The sequence below is a fragment of the Andrena cerasifolii genome, chromosome 11 (genome assembly GCF_050908995.1).
Source record: "Andrena cerasifolii isolate SP2316 chromosome 11, iyAndCera1_principal, whole genome shotgun sequence".
Lineage (NCBI taxonomy): Eukaryota > Metazoa > Arthropoda > Insecta > Hymenoptera > Andrenidae > Andrena > Andrena cerasifolii.
In genome coordinates, this window is record NC_135128.1 from 8,007,733 (window position 1) to 8,023,523 (window position 15,791).

A 15,791-nucleotide genomic window follows, 5' to 3' on the forward strand; every position below is an offset into this window, starting at 1 on the left:
CTTTTGAGTTCCGTGTGACAACAGTGGTAGCGTCGAGCGTCGTTGTATCGACGATCGATCGTCGACGCTGTGCGTAGTACACATTTATATACGTGCCGTGCTCGTATTGTCCAATTCGTCGTCAAGTATCTCTGTATATCAGTGTGTTGTTGTCCCCCCATTAACGGTTTGGTAACGGAATTACACGCCGCTGCCGCGATATCGCCGATACGACGGCATTATGGCATTGCTTACAGTTTTATATTTACGAATAATCGTGCATATATCTCTCCGTGTATACGCGCACACGGCACGTACGCCGCGCGCGCGCGCGCATCCCAACTGTATATACGGCTCCTTTATTTGTACGAGTTTTTGCAGACGTTGCCGTGTGTACCGATCTAAGAGCTTCGCCAGTACACACCGTAACGATCCTGCGCACGATTTACAGTCGCGAGAGAACGCCCCGTTGCGCGCCGTAGTTCGTAGTACTCCCGTTCCCAATTATGAAAGAGGATGTGATAGGTCAAGCCCCAACATTGTCACGCTCTTCTGCGTTACGTTCGGGCGGGACGTTTGACCCTGACGCCACCGTACGGTGACGACACACGGTGTATCTCGACTTATCGATGACTTCCAACCCGCCCCTGCCGGGCGAGAGAGTCCTCCGCTCTCTCCTCGGGCGGGTGTTAACGTCATAAGCACGGTTAACGGCGCAAAACGGGCCCCGGCAGCGGAATTTTGCGGCGAGAGTGCTGTGCGAGGTGCCGCAGACGGCACCGTGGTCCCGTAGACGGCGAGAAAGTAGTATTGCCCCGTTGCAACCAGACGAGCGCAGGGAGAGACGGTGGACGCGGCGCGCGCGTACTTTCCACGGTGTTTTACCGTCGTAAATATTCTACGCTCGGATTATGGTTTCTCTAAGGGAGGGTTGAATTCTTTAACAGGGAGCCCCCGGTGCTCGTTGTTTCGCCCGAAACGCGGCGGGACAGCTCGCCGGGAGAATTTTCACCGACCACGACGGGTTCGGCTTCTGGCAGAGAAGAATGGTGGGAGCGTTTAATAAATGCGCTCGCGTCTTTAAGTAAATTCAGGTGTGGCCTCCCGGCTGGTCTTCTCGATTAATATTTGAACGGCTGGCTTATACTAGGTTAGTACTGAAAAAGTTATCAGGGGCCGTCGATAAGGCCGCAGATGTTATCCGCGAAATTCAAGGTCCCCCTATCTCCAGCGAACGTGGCCAACTAAACATTGGCCTAACTAAAAATACGACGACCTTGGTACGCCACTCACGTTCCTGCGGCGCGCTGCGAATCATTAGACACATTAAATTATACGCGGCTGGTTCAGAGAGCCTGTCAGTTCGACCCGCACAACCCATCCCGTCGTATTTTCTCCTGACGTCTTCCTTTCGAAAAATCCCACCTCTCTCTCTCTCTCTCTCTCTCTCTCTCTCTCTCTCTCTCTCTCTATCTCTCTCTCGGGCTCGCGAAGACAACGAGACGCAGCGAACGAGCGTAGGACGGCGTTTCGCGACGTAAAAATAGACGGTTGTTTGGACGGCGGCCGGTGGAGAAACGAAACGGCGCGAAAATTTCGGCGTTCAAATTTCTCCGATCGCTATCGGGCCCCTAATCGGTCATTTGCTCGGACGTTAGAGGCGACACGAAAGCGCTTCTTTATCTGACCACGGCCCGCCTATTTATCGCGAGGAGCGAGCACGTACATCACGGAGCAGACATTTTTCGGTTCGCGCGTAGCGAATTGCAACGACGTGATTCTGGCAGCGTTTCAAGCGTTGAACGCTGCGAGATAGTTGCAAGGGTCGTCGGTCCCGCGAAACTTTCCACCTAGGGGAGACCGGGGCAAAGTGAACCTCGGGGTAAAATGAGCTTTCATAATTTATTTTTTAACAATAGAATATATTTACAAATCTTGGTGACGTAATAAATGCGTGTATAACTGTAATGATAATTATGCACATTCAGATATCGAAAAATGGAAATTCATTTAAAAAATTACAAATGAAGTTTTAGAGACTCCCCAATTGGTTTTCTTTTCAATTTAGCTTTTTGGATAAATCAGTCTTAAATGTGTTGTTTTAACTCCATTTTTTTTCTGCGTGTTTATAACAAGCTTATAAACATACGTGTAGAAGCGTTTGAGAAAACATTAATCCTAACATTATTAAATAATTCATTTTCCACTGAGTACACATTCGGGGCAAAGTGACCGGGGTAAACTGAGCTGCAAACAAGACATGCGCGAGTGATGTGCGCAATAACCTAACCTGTTAGCTAGCTGGAAAACCACGCGCGTGATGGAACAAAATCTAACCTAAAAAAAAAATGAAAAATCTGCCACAGTTTTTGATAACCACGGTTAAAAAAAATAAAACAGAAACTGACGTGCTACACACGTCATCCCAGCGCAAGGGGATAATAATTACCTATATCCTTCATTACAACTCGTGTTTTATTTCAGCTCACTTTACCCCAGATAGTAGCTCGCACATATGGGGTAAAGTGGTCGTTTTGGCATTTTCTTTTCAAGTTGAATTTTAACATACTTTAAATTTATTTTAAGTATTGCTATTCGTTATTTATCAACAGTAACGTTCAATTTACATTACAAATCTATTTCTACACATTTTTATTGAAAGGGAAAATTTTTATTCGACTTCAAATTTTTTTCGCGTCATTTTGCCCCGGTCTCCCCTATCCTGCTTCGTCGTTAACCACGATAACCGTCGAAATTAAACGTTGACCCGGCCTCGACTTTCCGCGCGACAGTGTCTGTCGCGTCTGGGCCAGATGCATTGCTATTCGCGTCTCTGAAAATCGTTTGATTCGCCAGCTAACAGTGCGAAGCACAATTTGCTCAATTGCTAAAAAAAAAAAAAAAAAAAACAGCACAGCGATTCTTTCGAGAGCACCCTGTATATCGCTGAATTCACGTGTTCGGTAGCGGGTCGTAGAGCCGATCCTTATCGAGCGTGTAATCGAAAGTCGAGGGCAAGGTCTAGAAGTTTCGTAGATCAATTTTTAGAAAGCACCTTATCAGCCAGCCCAATAAAGTGAAATTTTTATTCGCGGCGCCGTGGATCGCTTTCGCGCGCGCACTCGTTAATCGCCTTTAATTCGTAACGGCTGGTTACGTAAAAAACAATCGTGCCAGATAGAAAGTACAACGTACGACCACTTGTCGCCCGCGATCGGCCTTAAACGCCCGCGAAGCTTCTTTGTTCGTCGTGCGCCGCTTCTGCTCGCTTCGTCCCGATCTTTTTATTCCGACAGCCGGCTGCGAGCATATGCTCGCAGTCTGCACACGGTTTCTAGGCGGATTCGTTCTGCCGCGGCGTCGAAAAATCTCGCCCACCGGATCCCGGCGCTCTAACGCGCCCGCTACGCACCCGGCTCTGCCCCTCGATTTTCCCATGGATCGCGGCAACCTTTCCACGATCCCATTTTCACGACGGATTGTATTGTAATCGGTGAAAATCATCGGAACGTTAGTAATCCAAAGTTCCTGGTTTTATTGCTCTTGAATACGTGATTTTATAGACCCGAGACTGAGAAGGAGTGTCGGCGTCGAACAATGGAAATTATACGATCGATCGGGCCGACCTTTCGCCCTCGGAGTGTTGTTTCCTCTCCTCAAAACGGTCAATTTCGCGCTCCGATATTTGAAATTAAAATAATTGCCCCGACCCCCCGGGACTAGTGTCTCTGTCTCTTCGCCGGAGTCCGACGCAGCGCGACGTTTTACGCGGTATTCTTTCCTACGCGGCGACGTAGGCCTCGCAGCCTCTCTCTTCCTCTCTCTGTTCTTCCCTCTCCGCGCTGTGTTTATTGAGCATGCCCAAGAGAGAAGTTTCGCATAGAGCCGACACTCCGGAGAAAGATGCGTTTATCGCGGTCTAATTTTAAATCTATTCATTCCGCCGCTTTCTTGCGCTCGCGTTCTGGCTTCTATGCCGCGGCGATGTGTCCTTATCGCAAAGAGAGGAGAAATAATTTTCTCCCCGGTGCCTAGACGATATTCTTAGCCCCGTTTCCCCGGCGGTGGCACAGAAATTGTTTAAAAAACCGGCGCGCACGGGACCCGTTTAGTAGGCGATCGTGTCCCACGCCTCGCCTATGACGGCCACCTTCTCCCCTGGCCCCTTCGCCCTGCCCGCATTGTTTCCTCTATTTTTCCTCGCTCTCCCGTTCTCTGCTCTTTTCCCGCGAACGGCTGCATCCGCGGTAACCTGTTGTAAAACCCGGCCGCATAAAAATAGCGGGCACAAGGCTCCTCCGCGAGGAGCGGACCGCCGAGAGCACTTTATCCTCTTTCTCTCGGTCTCTTTGTATCGGAGGGCGCGCTGCAGCGCGCATCGAGCAAATATTTATTTCGCGGGACCTTCCCGGTGCCGGACACGCCGGCGTCTGCCTCCCCGCTCCGTTTGCGCCTCGGTTTTCCTCGCGACTTTCGACAGCCGATTTTCGGGCACCGATCCGGGCTGGTCAGGTTTCGCCATTTCCCGCCCGGTTTTCCCGGCAGCTTGGTTCCTCGAGGCGGAGGAGCTTGTAGGAGACGCGAGGACGTCATCGCTCCAGCGTGATTCAGATGCTTCGCGGGTCCCACTCGCGATCGATAAACCTGTACGCGAGAAGATCTACGCGTTCGAGAGGCGGAGGAGGAGGAGTTTTATATCGGGACTCGCGAAACTAGTCGCGGCGAAGAAATTTCGGGTTACGTAACCGTTTGCTAATGGCCCCCTGTTTGCGAAACGCAAAATTCATGCTGCCATCTGTCGACGTTTGCGATTCATGACGGTGTGCGTGCGTGCGTGCGCGCAGAACTTCTCCCGCCGTTGCACAGTGGGGAAATTTTGCGATTTTATGGCCAAAACTACAGAAATGAAATTTTTTTATTTTACAAATTTAATACAAATGTCAATTGAAGAACTATATCCATTTTCGTGGTCGAAACCTCGAAACTCAAAATCATTGCGGGATGTTATGGGATTGATAACTATTTTATGTACTGAAAATTGATTCTTATATGAAAAGGTTATTTCTAAAACACTATTTTAAAAATTGTATAAATTACGTATTGAGAACCGAAATACAATTATTTTGAGGACAAAAAGATATCTTACGCATTACCAGGAATTGAATCCGTGCCTTGAAATTATTTTCAGATCTTCGGATAACACAATATAAGTGTTCGAAGCAACTTGAAAATCTGGATTAATTCTTTGCGATCTAACCTCACGTGAACATAAACATTTGCGAGTCTATACGAGCTTTGTATTAAAATATTTAACAGTGAAATTGGTGGCATTTGATACTCATATTAGTTCTTCGATTGACATTTGCATTTATTTTGTCGAATTGAGAAATTTATTTTTGTGGTTTTCACCATAAAATCGCGAAATTTTCCCCACTGTGCGTTGCTTACGTGACGTACGTCCTCTCTTCTTGTGCATACGTCTATTTACTCGATACTTACTCATCTTGCACTCTCTCTCTCTCTCTCTCTCTCTCTCTCTCTCTCTCTCTCTCTCTCTTTCCCACGTGCTTCGTTCGTCTCCGTCCCGTCCCTTAGGTTTGGTCGTGCGTCTCGGTTCGTTTCGGTTAGCCGACGATCCGCAATTTGCTCCTCGGGTGTCGCTGGTGCGCGCGCGCGCGCTCGAGCACTCGCGAAGGCGCGGGCGCGGACGCGAGCGGCGCCTTCCAAGGCCGAACGAAAGTTCGCTTTCTGAACCAAATCCGACGGAATTTTTTATCTCTCGTAGTATGTGTACTTTTATCGGGGACGCCCAGGTCTAGCTGGTTGTTTTCGCCTTGCGCTATTATCGATGATGAACTTGAGGTGACCTCGAAAACTGCGCAACAGTGAGCGCGGGTGTCGGGCAGAGAGCGAGAGAGAGAGCGAGAGAGCTCTAGAGAAGGAGAAGGAGGAGAGAGAGGGGGAGGCTAGGATGGGGCCAGGGAGGGGCAGGAGAGCGAGAGGAGAGAGTAAGAGAGAGAGCGAGAGAGAGAGGGGCGTTTACACTTTCGCTCTATATCATTTGCTGTCGCGGCTCCGATCTTTTTTCCATTTATTATTTCTGCAATACTTGCCAAAACGCCAGATAGGAGGACCGTTCCTTCCTACAAGACCGCCGCGGAGGACAGATCGGCCCGGATGCGACCTTGACGGTTCTTCTAATCGACCCGAGACCGTTTTTTTTACCGCGAATTCAAACGAGTTACGTAAGGCTCAAGGCGAACAAAATCGCACGGTCGCCTTCGGAGAAGCGTCTCTCTCGTCTATTCGCGAGCGGGGACACGCAGTTTATCGCGCGATCGGAAATCGATAAAGCCTTGTTTACGGTATCGACAGATTCGCGATCTCCGCGAGAGATGTGCACCACTCTCTCTCTCCCTCTCTCTCTCTCCCCTTCTCTCTCTCTCCCTCTCTCTCTCTCTCGCTCTATCTATCTGTCTCTCTCTATAGAGAGACAAGGTGAAGGTCTACTTGGTTGCGGTGCTTAATTCATTGAGGTACTTTAGTTTCGACCCGCGCCGCCAGCCTCTGGCAGCACGTCTCTCGCAAAGAAATTGGCCTCGCGTCTTCTTTTCTTCCTCCTCTATGTACCCACTCGCGTCTTATCACGGCCGATTAACATTCTGTGCAATTCACCGCGCTTAAGGAAAGTGACTGGCGAATTAAACACGCGTCGATACTGTGCCGCTACGGTCGCCGATTAGACGAACAAAGTGGAGCCGGACCGACGTCTGAAAATGCCTTCGCAAGGAATAGTGGATTATCGATCCCTTGCAGATATTTACCGAGCCATTTTTGGATCCGGATTCTCATGAACATCATTAACCCCTAGAACAGCATTACAATCTAGAAATCTTAGGATCCACGCACAGTGGGGAAACTTTGCGATTTTATGGGCAAAACTACAGAAATGAAATTTTTTAATTTTACAAATTTAGTACAAATGTCAATTGAAGAACTATATCCATTTTCGTGGTCAAAAAATCAAAACTTATTTTTAATATATAAAATTCGGCACTTTTACGTTCTAATATATGAGAAACTAAATTATCCGAAAAACAGCGCTTACGAAAATTACGAACGTTAAAGATCTACTACAGTGCAGCAGAGCATAGAAGAAGGGTTATCGCTTCTGACGATATAATCGTTTAAAAAAGAATAAAAAGGTTTGTAATGTGTAACATGTGGACCAGTCTCGGCCACAGTTATGTCGTATGTTAGACAAGACACACTGGATCGTGTTTAAAAAAAGGCATATAATTACAAGATTAGCAGCTATTAGCAATTATTAATTGCATTTCTAGAATCAAAATAGTCCAACGTAAAATAGGAATGAAAATCATTGCAGGATATTATGGGATTGATAACTATTTTATGTAGTGAAAATTGTTTCTTATATGAAAAGGTTATTTCTAAAACACTACTTTAAAAATTGTATAAATTACGTATTAAAAACCGAGACACAATTATTTTGAGGACAAAAAGGACAAATCTATACCTTCAAATTATTTTCAGATCTTTCGATAACACAATATAAGTGTTTGAAGCAACTAGAAAATCACATGAATATAAACATTTGCGAGTCTATTCGAGCTTTGTATTAAAACATTTAACAGTAAAATTGGTGACATTTGATACTCATATTAGTTCTTCAATTGACATTTGCATTTATTTTGTCGAAATCAAAAATTTATTTTTGTGGTTTTGGCCATAGAATCGCGAAATTTCCCCACTGTGCCACGGTCTATCTTTATAATTCACTATCCCGGGAGCGATCTAGGTTCCTGTCAAATTCCGACTGTCTCCTTAGAAATTGACATCTGACAGTCTCGGCTCGTAGCGCTGTGTGTGCCGGCGGTCCGTTACAATTCCATTGCGATACCGTCACAGCGCGCTCGATATCCAAAGAAGGAATTATTCGTTTGATCGCACTGATTTGGTGAAACGCGCAACCGCGTATCGGCTGTAAAGAGGTCCTGGCAGGGCCAAAGGGAGGGTGGTAGTTCTCCTCGCTTCGCAGGCCCCCCCCCCACGTTTTCTTCGCTCCCACCACCGGTCCACGTAACTCTTTCAAAAAGTTCGTAAGACTCGCGTAACCAATCCGGAAGCTACTTAGATTTTTCTCTCCCCGCCGATCCGTCGGCCCTATCCTCCACCTCTTTTCCACCCTTTCTTTTCCTCCTCTCTCCCTCTCGGCCGGTTCGCAACCCTCCTTTGGCCCTCCCGTCGTCGCCGGCTCTCTCCTCGGTTTCGTAGTCTCGCGGCGAGCTATCGATCGCCGTGGCTCTCCGCGCTTAGAGTCAACATCAGTCATAATACAGCGCAACGGCATACGGGGGGGTTATTAAGAATAATACGCATCCTAGGTATATATCCCTCCCTTCCTGCACGGCCACGGAAAAACGGGGGAAGGAGCGAGTGGTTCGCGGCGGGGCGCGGGGGGTTCGGTTGCTAGGGTAACCGGCTGGGTAAAATCCCGCAAAGAAGAAGCATCGCCCGTTATGTTCCCGCTGTTGCTCTTGCTCTTATATACGCCCGTTACACTACCGCCGCGTTCTCGTTGTATCGACATCTCATCCTCGCGGACGTTATACTGGCTTTTATGAGACGATGAATGTACACTCGGCCTGCCTGCCTGCCTTCCTTCCTTGAGCTCTCCCCTAGCCCACCTTTCAACCCTCCGTCTCTCTCTCTCCATCTCTCTCTGCTACCCTTCGATACGGCTGCTTCTGTTCTCTCCCTTCGCTCGGTCTCTCTTTCTCGCTCCTCTTCGCCCTACCCGCCCCATTGTAGGCTCCTCTTTAACTCGCGAACGATTAACAACATCCGTGTCCGTTTAGTCGGAAAGCGACCCGCGACTTTCTCTTGATTTCCTCCGTTCCGTTGTCTACGGCGCATCTTCAACCACCCCCTCTGTGTCCCTCGGTTGCCGGCTGTGGTCGCGAGTATTTAGACACCGAGAGCGAGTACATACCTTGAGTCAGCGAGGAATCGTAGTCCACGTACACGATTAATCCGCGTGAATCTCGGTTGGACTCAGCCCCCTCCTCTTTGGTTGCAGACCGGGAGGTCGCCGAGGAGGACGGGGGTTGGCAGTCCGCTACCAACGGAGACGGTCAACGGGAGACCGGCGGCCAATCGAGCCAAAGTACAGGGACTAGTCAGTGCGTGGTGGTGCAGGGGCACCAGCAGCACCAGGAGCTGCCCATTATCGATCTCTTAGACGACATTAACGATCAGATGCAGATCGTGTTCAAGTCGGAGCCTCTGTCGCCGAAGATAGACGAGCTCGAGACCTGTCTCCTCGCGGAGCAGATCGATGCGCAGGAGGACCGGGGCACGTCCCTGTCGAGCGTCCAGCAGGGCCGTCATTCAGGGAACGGTAACAGCAGGCAGCAACAGCCGGTGAGGACGGTGGTGCTAAACGAGACCGTCGCCTTCGCCGATCTGCGCTGGCTCACGCAGAATGGCGGCCAGCAATCGGCACCGAAGGCGCGCGACGCCTCTAGGACACCGCAAGCCGAGCAGGAAGCTAAGAGCAACCGCTCGATCAGCGGCACTTACTGTAGCTTCTGCCAGAAGACCTTCTCGCGGGCCTGGTCGCTGCAGAGGCACCTGGCAGACACGCACTTTTACGTGCCGCAGTCGTTGTCCTGCGACCAGTGCGGCAGGAGCTACAAGTCCAGGAACAGCCTGGTCAGCCACAAGAGCCAGTACCACGCGAAGAAGGAGCGCAAGGAGCACGAGGAACAGTGCGAGGTCACGTATTGACCGACCTCCACGGTTTAGTGACCGAATTCGCGCCGAGGTTCCGTCTTGCTCCGCGGCTCACTCCCACGGACCACGTGCGACGGGGATGGAACTCGTTGGCGCGTTACCCCCGCGGGCTTCCCCAGCATGAGAAAGCGAAGAGACGCCTCGACAAGCATACGTTTCTAGTATTATTAGGTGCTTTTGTAAATATCGTTTGATAGCCGCGGAAGCTGGAGTCTCCCTTCTTTCCTTCTTTACTGTTTCTGGTAATTGCTTCCGTTCTATTCGAGCTGGTTTGCTAGTCTTCTGACCCGATAACGAGTTACCTCGATGTACGCCAAAGAGAGCATAGGTTAATGTGCAACGCGCCAGCTTGAATCGCCTCATCGTCGGTCGATGACGAAGCGTTCCACCGAGAGCCGCGGATTTCGAAATAAGTTCCGCCATCTGGGCTAGCTCCGTGCCAAGTTCACGGCTGCCGGTGTCTTCCCCCAGCAGAATCGATACCTCTCTCCCACGGTACGAACGTGCTCTTCCACATCCACCCCTGGGGTTAGACCGAGGGGTAGTTCGCCCCCGACGATAAAGTCGACTCCGTAGCTTTCCACCCGATTGCCATACGCCGCTACCCTTATCGATGGGGACGGGCGTGACAGGGTTACTCCCTCCGACCGAGTCGCGGTCCAGCGAGAGCTGCGCTCGAATTCTTGCCACCGTTCCTTTCTTTTTCGTCGCTCGCGAATGATGCTCGCCAAGGACGGATCTATCTATCGGTCGATTGGACTGTAACCCATCTATCTGTCCGGACCTTTAAAAATAATATTTCGGTCCAGATACCGGCCCTCCTCGTATCGTTCCCCCCCCCCCCATATCGTTCCGTCCGCCTCTCCTCACCTCACCTCGTCTCTTCGCCAGTCTCATGCACGGTCTGCCGACGTTCTTTGCCATATTTCCCTTTACCAGGGATCATCGAGACGATCGCTCGCGAAACTGTTAGTTACGCTAAGGCATAACTGTTACATAGTACGTAGCGTGAATGTTCGTTAGAGGCTGAATGAGATAAATAAATGACGATTCGAAAGGAAAATGGATAATTGTTGTTTCACTGAACAAAACACACCAACCCGGGTCGCGGAGAATCCCATGGAGCTCTCCGGTCGGTCCCCTATAGGCAGCCGTGCCCCCAAGAGATCGCTGCGAGCCATAAAGTTAACGAAATCAATGATCGACAATCGAGCTGCTCGTTTCATCGCATCATCCTGTTAGCCCAAATATATCACACTCTTGTAAATATAATATTATATATATATAAATATATTATCCACACACGTTATACCTACAAGATCTACTCTGCTCTGTCTTGCTGTAAATAATACGCATCGACATTATGGATACATCTCTGGTGCTCTGAAAACACTAACGTCATCGCTCACGATCGTTCACTGGAATCTTGGAATTGCTTGCACTCTACTATCCGTAATGCGCTATAAAAACAAAATCCAGCAGGCCGGAGGGCGAATGTAAGAGAGCCCAACGATGAATCGTGAATAAGAAACGGTACGGCATGCTGCCCTTTCGATCCGGAAGTGCCTTCCAGGACACCCGATCGTCGCCCATTGTCATCGCGTCGTGGCAACATTGTAGAGTTTAAAATGGTTTCCAGTTCCCCCGTGAAAAAGGATAACGGGGTGTTTGGCTCGATAGCGTCGAGCATTCTTCTAGTCGTTTTAGAGCTTTAGGGAACGGAAACGGGTGCCGTGGCGTCCTGGGCCGAAGGGACGTTTTCGGGAATCGAACGTAAACGGGTGACAATGGCGGGACGAAGCTGACGGAGGGCGCTTTCGTAGAGAAGCGGGCGCCTGGTACCGGCGGTGTCAGACGAAACATAAAACTGGGCATTACGATGAGGATGCTGTGGTAGCACCTGCGAGCATCATCACGTGGTTCCAAAGTAACGCAAAACAGACAGTTTGAGCACGGCTTGGTCGGGTGACGGTGCAACGTGCGCGACACACTGACTAATCGAGAAGGGGCGCACGAATTTCTCTCTCTCTCTCTCGGCTCGGATAAAAAAAAAGGTGGTAGATGGTGGTGTTAAGAGTGACGAATAAAAAAAAAAAAAATGCAAAATATGAGCGACGTGTCGCGGGACACGCGATACGTGACTAGAGAGAGGACTCTAGAGCGGCGGGGGAGCCGACGCTGTTCCCCCGTTCCGCGTAAACGTACGTGCGGCTCGACCTGCACAACGCGTGCGCCCAAAGACTGACGTTCGCAGCCCCCCAAACAAAAAAAAACAAAACCAAAAGTAACCCCCTGTGTCTGGTTCTGCCGCCAGGTCAGTTGGCCGGCAGCGGCGCGTCCGATGAGTTTCGATGCGAGCCTTGCAACAAAATCCTGACCTCCCTAACGCGGTTGAGGCGGCACATACAGAACGTGCACACCAGGCCCAGCAAGGAACCGATCTGTAACATCTGCAAGCGGGTATACTCGAGCCTGAACAGCCTGCGGAACCACAAGAGCATCTATCATCGGCAACACAGCAAGAACGAGCAGCAGCGCAAGGAGATGGAACAGATGCGCGAGCGGGAGAGAGAGCAGAGAGAACAGTCGGATAGAACAAGCACTCACCAGCAACAGCTCCAGCAACAGGATCAGCACCAGCAGCAACAGTCGCGATTGGGATAAACCCGACGGACCCGACGGCCGCGAAGTCTCGTCGAGATTTCTTGCCCCGCTCCCCTGAACATCTAGGGTTCGCGATCTTCAGCGATCGAATCAGACACTATGTACATAGAACGATTACGCGTGCGTCTCTAGGATGGATCTGAGAGATATACATATACAGGGACCGAGGACGGCGCTCCACGTGTGGGTGGTCGATCGTGTACAGTTCGATCGGCAGCGATCTCGGGAACGAGGCACGTGGGCGGAGCTGCCTTCTCGATCATCTAGCACGCCAGGGTTGCTAATTGTTTCGTATAGAGGCGTGTAGGCGAGCCGTCGGAGAATCTCTTTTAAATGCCGCTCGGATTTCTCGGTTTCGTCAGTAGTATCGTTGGGTTATATTTTAGAACGCGCCCTGTTTTGCTCGGGATACTTACGCGCGACAGGCTATCGGTTCTCGCGTGCGTTCTCTATGCGTAACCGTGGATCCGCTCGCGTCCACCCTCCCGCGGCTGACGCGCGGAGGGTGGCCCGTCTTCAAGTTGGCATCGCGGGGAGGACTATGTGATAGTAGGCGATACTGTTATTATTATAGTTTCCGAAGGAGGAATATCAAAGGGAAGTTTAGAGCTCGGGACGCTCGAGTCGCGGTGAAAATTTAATTTTTCTACTGTAAGGTTACAAAGAGAGATATATATATATATATATATACACACATATAGTATACATATTCGTTACGTTGTATGTAAATAGTTGGTCGAGCAGTCGAACTCTTCTGGCTTTGGAAGACTCTTTTATTTAACTCCGATCGAGGGATAAGAGGAACAACGAGTTCCCTTGTTATTTTTTGTTTTATCTACGTTCTGTTTAACGAGGGGTGATGATCGGTGGTAGCCGCGCGCGCCTATCGCCCGGCACGGGTGTCGCGAGGAAAGTCGCAGTACAAACGTGAAAATAAACTATAAGTTAACCTGATGTACCTAAGTTAGCGGTCGCAATGCTCTTCGTATCCTGCGCGTGCAAGTCGAGCTGGTATAGTTGGAACAAGATCAACTGGCTGCTCGAGGTTATCAAGAGGCTACCTCCTCTCCATCCTCCGCCTTTATCGAGCGGACCCGGTGGGAGTGGAGGAAGTGACTTTGAACGGCGAATTAATTTTGTCCGGACTGTAAACGCGCATTCTTTTATTCTGCTCCCAACCCCCATCTTCTCCCTCATTTCCCGTCCAGAATCGAACGAGAAGAAGAACCTGCGCGTGGGTACCTTTTAAAGTGTAGCCAAAGGAAACTTTTTTAATACCTGCCTCGCAGGCAACGGGGTGCAATGGACACGTAAAACCGCGTTCGTCTCTCCCTCTGGAATTGACGGATGGATGCGAGTTCACCGAACGACGAGAACGATCGGCATGTACAGAATCGCGAGGACAATTTCGCCGAGACAATCAACGGCGTTTGCTAAATTAATGGCTGCATTTGGCTGGGCCAATCTCGATTAGCTTTAACACGGGGGTATCAATTGCTCGCGGCGCGATTTAATTTTACTCGTTCCAAAGCAGGTTCTTTTATTTTCAAAATCCACTCCCCTTCTCTTCCCCCGATTTCGTTCTTAACGTCTCGTCGTGTATTTCGTCGGTAACCGCGGTTTTATCTCTGTCAGGGACTCGAACGTTGCCGTCGCGTTACGATTACGATATCAAGACGAGACCTGTGATAATTCTGTTACCTTCCTTCGAGGTGCAGCAGGCTCGGATCAAGAAAGACGTTCTTTTGACGTTCACCGTCGATGCTCGGGCTTAAAAAAAGAATAATAAAAATAAAAAATAAAAAAAAAACACCGACTCCGAGCGTGTAGAATATCCTTGACGGGGAGAGCGTCGCCTGTACGTAGAATGTAAATAAAATCCGTTGAGCCGAGAACAGCACGCGTATGTGCGTGCGTGCGCACTCATGTAAATAAGAAAGTCTTTTATATCTGAATTTATCGATACAGGAGCGTAATTACGTAACTATATGTATAGAGAAATTTATAGACACGGTACACAAGCGCGGCACATCTACACAGAGAGAGACACAAACATTTATTTTTATCGCTAGTATCGTCGATTCCTCTCTATTCTCTTTTGTTTTTTTTGTTTTCTGTTTTATCCCTATTACTTTTGTTATTCGGGCTTTCGGGGATGGCGCATATGTCCAATAGTACTCACGCACGTGTACGCTTATCGTATCCTTGTTTTTTCTCTCTCGTACTCACTGCTACTATTTTAGTCGGACTCTTGAGCGAATTTAATTACCGATTATCCATTTATCCTTACTGTTATTATTATATTAACATTAATATTATTATTATCACGATTCACCACTATTATTTATGAATAAAATGGCTCTTTTGTACGCTGAGAGGGAGCGGCCCGTCTTATTTCTCTCGTGTCCGGAGAAAGGTGCACGCGGGTAACGCGGTGAGCCGCTCGTTAACCTTCGCGAGGCGGGATTATGCAACCAGGACGACGGTGGTGCCGTTTCGCCTTTTCTTTTTTTTCTCTCTCTCTCTCTCTCTCTCCTCTCTTCTCTTCTGTTCTCTTTGGCCGCGTTACACCTCGTTGCCCCTGCGTGCGCTTCCGGCCGACCCACATATACACGCGTACCCCCGCCGTGTGCGCGCAAGCCCCAGACCCCGTGACACGTATATTCGTCCGAGGCGCTGCCTCGTTCCGTATCCTTTCGTCCCCCGTAGTCAATGGGTGAACACGTTCACGCGTCGAGGCACCCGAGGGTCAGACCGTCGAGGAATACGCCGTTACACGGGCCCGCCCCTAGGGCACGGTGTAGTGGGTGGAAGCAGTATAATGAGGCATATAGTTCGATCCTGTAATGAGACGTGAACAACACATTTGGTGGCTTTCATCCTCGGGGATATATCGGCTCACGCGCCACTTCACTGTGCACCGAGTACCTCTATATATTTCTTCCACCCGCTACGGAGGGTGTTACAGCGGCGGGTGCCTGCGAGGACGAGATCATGTGGCCGATGAAGACCACTTCCCCGATTGTCACTCACGTTCAGAACAACCCCTATGCCAACACGAACGACAGTTCGCTTCCTTAAGGGGCAGCGAGCGCATATTATAGACTTGCGTAATGTGACGAGAGATAGAGTGGTGGGCCTCCTTCGCGGCCCCGAGCTGAAGGAGCTTTCGTCCAGTCAGGTTAAATCGAAGCGAGGGAAACTCTCTCGACCTCGCCACTTCGAGGCCTCCGCTGCATTCCACGCGTCGCGCCGATGCACAGTGGGGAATTTTTGCGATTTTATGGGCAAAACTACAGAAATGAAATTTTTTAATTTTACAAATTTAATAC

General features: G+C 49.6%; 1 protein-coding gene across 8 annotated transcripts in view; it reads left to right on the forward strand.

Moving 5' to 3' along the window:
• Br (broad-complex core protein) overlaps nt 1-11,482 on the forward strand; it is a 42,102-nt gene extending 30,620 nt beyond the window's left edge. For 7 of the 8 annotated variants that reach the window (XM_076823390.1, XM_076823395.1, XM_076823394.1 and 4 more), the window contains exon 6: nt 9,080-11,479. In XM_076823390.1, the coding sequence (XP_076679505.1) occupies nt 9,080-9,789 (710 nt within the window). In that variant the 3' untranslated portion in view covers nt 9,790-11,479. Of the gene's footprint in view, nt 1-9,079 lie in introns of all 8 variants that reach the window. The other variant, XM_076823397.1, reaches the window with a different exon arrangement.
• Nucleotides 11,483-15,791: the final 4,309 nt, after the last annotated feature.